We start from the raw sequence: 6,143 nt of genomic DNA, 5'->3' as shown, positions 1-6,143 counted from the left end.
TATTCCCAGAAGACAACTGCCTTGGTTTGCTTAAAACTCAAGGCTGTGTTTTTATTAGTTTTTTCCACAGTCCTGAAAGAGACTGTGCAGGTATTGAAATTAGTTCAAAATTAAATTCATCTAGCCCAATGTCTCTGCTAGATGCTCTAAGGAAGGCCATGACAAGTGGCACAGCTCTTTTCAATCAAATCTTTGAGAAAGCATAGAGGTTCAGGGGTGGACAGACATGAGCTGAGGGAATGGCTGATCTGCCTGTCCTTAATACTATTAGTGGTATATGTATACTGCCATGATCTTGTTTGACCTTCTTTTGAATTAAGTTTGGCCGCCGACTCCTACGGTATCAAACAACAGCCCAAGGATGCTTCTACCATAATCAAACAACTTCATGGCTTGCTCCTTTGGGTTGACAGCTCTAACTGTTAAAGAGAGTGTACGTTTGTTAAATCACAAGATCACTCTTGTAAGAAGCAGAGTAAAACAACGAGCAAACAAAACAACCCCAGAAACTGTATGATTTGCATTTTGATTCTTTATTAAAAGGACCCTATGTGCCAGGTTCAATTCTTTGCAAACCAGGCTTTGAAAACAATGTGCAAATAAAGGCATGGGGTGAAGGGGTTATAATGGAAATAGCTATATCCCTAGTACTTCCAGGGAAGAAGGTAAACCAGCTAGAGCATAATGCTCATATTTTAATTTTTTTCCTCTCTCCCCCACCTGCTCAGCCACTGTTCCTGGGCTTGCTGTCTGCGCTATCCTGGAGAGTGGGAACCTGTAGCACTCCAGTGTTGTTGGACTCCAACACTGGGGCCATACTGCCTGAGGCCGAAGGGGAGCTGTAGACCAACAACATTTGGAGGGCAACAGGATCCCCAGCCCTGCTCTAGCCCATGACTCTATTGGGGTTGGGGGAGGTGGCCAGCGCAGATATTGGGGCTCAGTAGGCACTCATGTGTGTGTGTATGTGTGTGTGTGTGTGTGTTCTGCTAGGGCAAAAGGAAACAAACATAATTTCCCACCTGCCTCCCCCGTAACCCTTGTGCTAAAATAAAATTCAAAAAGATAGCAAAACAGAGAGAGACAGGGAGAGGGATAGACAATCACTTTCAATGCATCACTTCCTCCACACCCACACTCCGTTCCCATTCCCTCTCCCCACCTTAATGTTTGTGTGCTGTGAATAATTAAAAAAACAAAACTATATCAAAGGGGAATTGGGGACAAACTCTCATTTTCTATGGAACTAAGGAGAAAGTTTAGTTTTGATACCAGGAGGAAGAGAGAAAACGCTGCAATGAGGCATCAGTTCAGCCTCTTGAGGTTGCCCATTCTAAAGCCAGTACCAAGGGGCTGTGCAGCATTTATATTATATCAAGTTTATCTCCTTTTCCCTGAATGCCCCCTTGAATTGCACTTAGATTGGATGGGGGCTTCCCCCTTGCTCTCTCCCTGTCCAATGAAGTGAATGGGGAAAAGGGGGAACTGAGAAGAAATCAGGGCGCTGAGAGACTATCCAACCATGTGGGATGGATTCTGCCTCTTGGCTTGGTTTGGCTGCAGGTGCTCAGCTCTCCGACAAAGCCAGGGGGAGAGCACTTTCCACCGAGCTGATACGGACAGCATCTCTTTCCTGCCAAGTGACAATGCATTGATTCCTTTGAATTCTACAGCTTCCACCCAAGGATTCTCAAACGTACTCTCCTATCCTCAACCCAAAATGCATAAAAAGAAACCACACTGTCTCTGGTCAGCGCTTTTCAGCTCGGCTAACTTCTGTTCCGGAGGTGAGTGGAAGAACAAAGTGGAGGCAAAGCTGGTCTGAACATAGGTGGTGGTTGCCCAGCCTAATCCTTCAGAGACGGGGATTCCTCTTTGGCATTTGTTGCCGCTCCCCCAAAGAACCATCATGACATCGCAGTGGGTGGGTCTTCTTGAGTCTGCCTCTCTCTCATTGGCCAGTTGCTAGTTGCTGAGAACATGTTCCTATGGACAGCACGCTACTAGGTGCTGCCATTGAGGTCCTTGGAGCACTGGCTGCAGCAGTCCAAGTGGCTCATATTTACAGCTTGTGGAGCCCTAACCCGTTCCCCTCCGAGCTTTGGTTGGTGAACAAAAATAAAAAATAAAAATCAAACCCAGAGAGACTATCCTGAAAAAACACCAATTCCCTACTTCTTTGCCTGCCTAGAACGTTGATCTGAAAGAAGGTGGTCTGCAACACCAAACATTGTCTTAGCTTTGGGGCTCCCAATCTTTTACCCTGTTGCCTTTCTCCCTTCCTTCAACTCTAGGCCTGAAAACAGGCACATCTCCTGTCCTGCTCCAGGTGTATGCTTGCAAACAGGTAGTTCCTTTGAAGAGCACTGTGCAATACTAGAAGCAGCAGTCAATGATTCCAAAACTCAACTATGACTGATTGTCTCCCACATGATCTTCTCATTGCCTCTGAAAATAATAATAATTCTGGACCCGAAATGTTCTTCATTATTGTTATTATTATTATATCCATTATTTTGTTCTTCTTTATCCATATTTTCTTCTCTTTTTTTCTTCTCTCTTTTAGAAATGTCAAACAAAAGAAGAAAACCCAGCAATAGGGGCTCTGGACCCTGGGGCAAGGCTACTGGGGGGTCGGTAAAGGGTGCTCTGCTGGCTGGGAGGGTTGACTGGGGTTTGTGGGGTTGGAGTCCTACTGGGTTTGGGTCGGAAGAGGCTGCCCTGTTGGGTGCTGGTGCTGTTGGACATTGGGCAGTGGTCAGGGTCTCCGGAGTCACTCTCTGTATAACTGTAGGCCTGAGCCCGGGAGATGCCCTTTTGCTGGCGCCTCCATGAGTTGTAATAAGTCGGGTCGCTGATGTAATGGTTGACAAAAGAATGGGCTTTCTGTTGGTTCTGATCCACTTCGTACTCACTGTCACTTCCCTGTGGTGGGAAAGGGAAAGACAAGAAGAACATGAGAAGAGATCCACTGGATTAGACCCAAGGGCCCATCTACATAGACGAGCAACTTGTTTTCACAGTGGGAAGCCTCACAGTATTTTAGTGGATTATGATATATATGGAAGATTTCTAGTTCCGTAAGCAAACACAGCCAGAGAAGACCTTATGTTATCCACTCTCTGTCCTCAGCATTTTTTTGGTCTCAGACAGCAGGGATTCGCCAACATTATGATTATGATTATGATTAATATTATTATCATTAGTAGCAGTATGCCGCCCTATACCCGGTGGTTCACAACATAAAATCGTGATATAAAAAAACACAAAATACATAATAAAAACAAAAAGACAACTCTTCCACAACACATTTTAAAGGGGCATCAGATATCAATCAGCCAAAGACCTGGTTAAAGAGGAACAGTTTTTGCCTGGCGCCTAAAGGTATATGATGAAGGTGTCAGCTGAAACCTCCCTGGGGAGAGTATTCCACAAATGGGGAGCCACTGCAGAAATGCCTGTTCTCATGTTGTCACCCTACAGACTTCTTGTGGAGCCCCCCAAAGAAGGGCCTCAGAAGACGATCTCAGGGTCCGGGCAGGTTCATATGGAGAGGTGTGGTCCTTGCGGGATTTATAGGGTCTGAGCTCAACCCCTGCTGAAGAAGGGGGGGCTGTTACAAGAATGTCTTCTCTCTCTTCAGCCTGCCCATGCACAGAGTGAGCTTCTGAGACTCCTCTCTTGGTCCCTCTGTTTTCAGAGAGAGAGGAAGGGAAAGGAGAGGGGCAATCCAGGAAGAGAGCCTATTCATACCCCATTCATGGAATTCTCTTTTCCGCAAGTTCTGACACTTACTCTGCTAGGCCAAAACGTGTGTGTGTATGTGTGTGTGTGTGTGTGTGTGTATCCCATGGAACTTTAATTCTTGCTCTTGGTCTATCAGTTCCACTAGCGTTGTGGTGATCTTTTATGGTTTAATGTCTCTGTTTTGAGTTTTGCTTATTTTTTATAATTGGATTTTTTAAAAAATGTTTTAATTTGTAAGCCATCTGGAAAATACTTTGCATGGGATGGAAGTGTTGGAAACCAACCATCCATCCATCCAACCAACCAACCAACCAACCAACCAACCAACCAACCAACCAACCAACAGATATATCCATCAATCGATGTACAGATTTTGAGAAGCATGTTATTACTATATGAATAGACTTGAACATGCACACACCAGCCAGGTATGCAGGTGTTGTAATTCTATACCCAGTTATATTGGACCCAGGGCAGGATTAACCTAACAAGCCCTACCAATGGAAGGTCTGTGCAAGGACCTCTGTTTGCACCACAGGGCTTTCCCACCTTCCTTCCCCATGCCCTCTGAAACTGGCTCTTGGGGAGCTTGGGAGAACCCCAGAACAGCTTGGAGGAGGAGGAGGACATGGGAGAATCATTCCCTCTGTCAAGCTGAAATGCAACATTGAATTCCACCCATTTTACTCAATAGGGTTTCCTTCTGTATGCATGTTTAGGACTGAACTATAAGCCTTCTAGTCATCAGAGTAAAGACAGTGGTACCTGGGTTCTCGAACTTAATCCGTTCCGGGAGTCTCTTCGACTCCTGAAACCATTTGAAAACCAAGGCTTGGCTTCTGATTGGCTGCAGGAACTTCCTGCACTCAAGAGGAAGCCACCTAGAATGTTCGGCTTCTGAAAAACGTTCGCAAACTGGAACACTTACTTCCGGGTTTGCGGCGTTTGGGAGCCTATTTGTCCGACAACCAAGGTACCACTGTACTTCAGAAAAGGCAAATTTTACTGGCAAGCAGCAAGTTGAATGGAGCTGTGCATGAAAGGCACAGTTGTTTCCTTTTTTGTTATATTAGCCGCAAAGTTACCTTAATGGGGAATGAAAAAGGGAACTATGAGAGACAGACTTTCCTTCTAATGAGGGGCAGCTCCTTTTAAATTAGATTGCCAGTAAACTTCCCTCAATATCTCTAAAAGTTATTGACAATTAAATTTAGGAAAGATGAAATTCATCTTGATTTAACTGATTATAGGGCTGCGTGCGATTAATTTGCAAACAATTTTGATTAAGCTAACTATCCTAAATGAACACATTGTGTTGTCATTTGGTTACGGTATTAAAAGGAAGCATTTTATTTTTTTTGCTTTCTGCATTCTCTTTCCCAGAAATGTGGGAGATATAATCATTGCTCTGTGTTTTGGGATTATCTGCAATATAAACAGGCTGTGGATCAGTGTGAGGACAGCAGGAAAAGTGGGGAGGGGTGGAAGAGATGAGAGAAGCAGGAACAGTAAGGAAGAACTGGCCCAGCAATAAGGACAGCCTCTAGCTTATTTCTTTTAACAGAAGATAAGTAATGCCAAATAATTGATGCTTTTGAATTATGGTGCTGGAGGAGACTCTTGAGAGTCCCATGGACTGCAAGAAGATAAAACCTATCCATTCTGAAGGAAATCAGCCCTGGAAGAACAGATCCTGAAGCTGAGGCTCCAATACTTTGGCCACCTCATGAGAAGAGAAGACTCCCTGGAAAAGACCCTAATGTTGGGAAAGATTGAGGGCACTAGAAGAAGGGGATGACAGAGGATGAGATGGTTGGACAGTGTTCTTGAAGCTACCAACATGAGTCTGACCAAACTGCGGGAGGCAGTGGAAGACAGGAATGCCTGGCGTGCTCTGGTCCATGGGGTCACGAAGAGTCGGACACGACTAGACGACTAAACAACAACAAGTAATGATGCAAATCAATTTAGGAGAGCATCATGGCAGCTGTATTCTTTACAGCAGGCACCCCCAAACACAGCCCTCCAGCTGTTTTGGGACTATAATTCCCATTATCCCTGACCACTGGTCCTGTTAGCTAGGGATGATGGGAGCTGTAGTCCCAAAACAGCTGGAGGGACAAGTTTGGGGATTCCTGCTTTACAGCCTAACTCTACTGCCAGTCTTGGAGGCTGAAATGAGCCAAATCACGAGAATAATCTGCAGTTAGTTTCTTGATTCTCTCTTCATCCTCATGCTCCACTTTTAAGACTTCCTTTACACAGCACTTACAGCTCACATCACTCAATATAATGGCAAAGTTTCATCATTAAAAATAAATAAATGAGGTGTTTACATGCCCTTTGCTTGGCAATTTAAGATTTCAGGAACTCCTGAAATCATGGTGGGCTTTAAA

General features: G+C 44.7%; 1 protein-coding gene across 4 annotated transcripts in view; it reads right to left on the bottom strand.

Moving 5' to 3' along the window:
- Positions 1 to 526: 526 nt before the first annotated feature.
- Positions 527 to 6,143, bottom strand: part of SDK2 (sidekick cell adhesion molecule 2) — a 334,547-nt gene continuing 328,930 nt past the window's right edge. For all 4 annotated transcript variants that reach the window (XM_060271952.1, XM_060271953.1, XM_060271954.1 and 1 more), the window contains one exon: positions 527 to 2,925. In XM_060271952.1, the coding sequence (XP_060127935.1) occupies positions 2,572 to 2,925 (354 nt within the window). In that variant the 3' untranslated portion in view covers positions 527 to 2,571. The remainder of the gene's footprint in view (positions 2,926 to 6,143) is intronic.

This window comes from Zootoca vivipara, chromosome 2 (assembly GCF_963506605.1).
Source record: "Zootoca vivipara chromosome 2, rZooViv1.1, whole genome shotgun sequence".
NCBI classification, from domain to species: Eukaryota; Metazoa; Chordata; class Lepidosauria; order Squamata; family Lacertidae; genus Zootoca; species Zootoca vivipara.
Note: the sequence above shows the minus strand (reverse complement) of the source record. Positions and strands in the feature narration are given on the sequence as shown.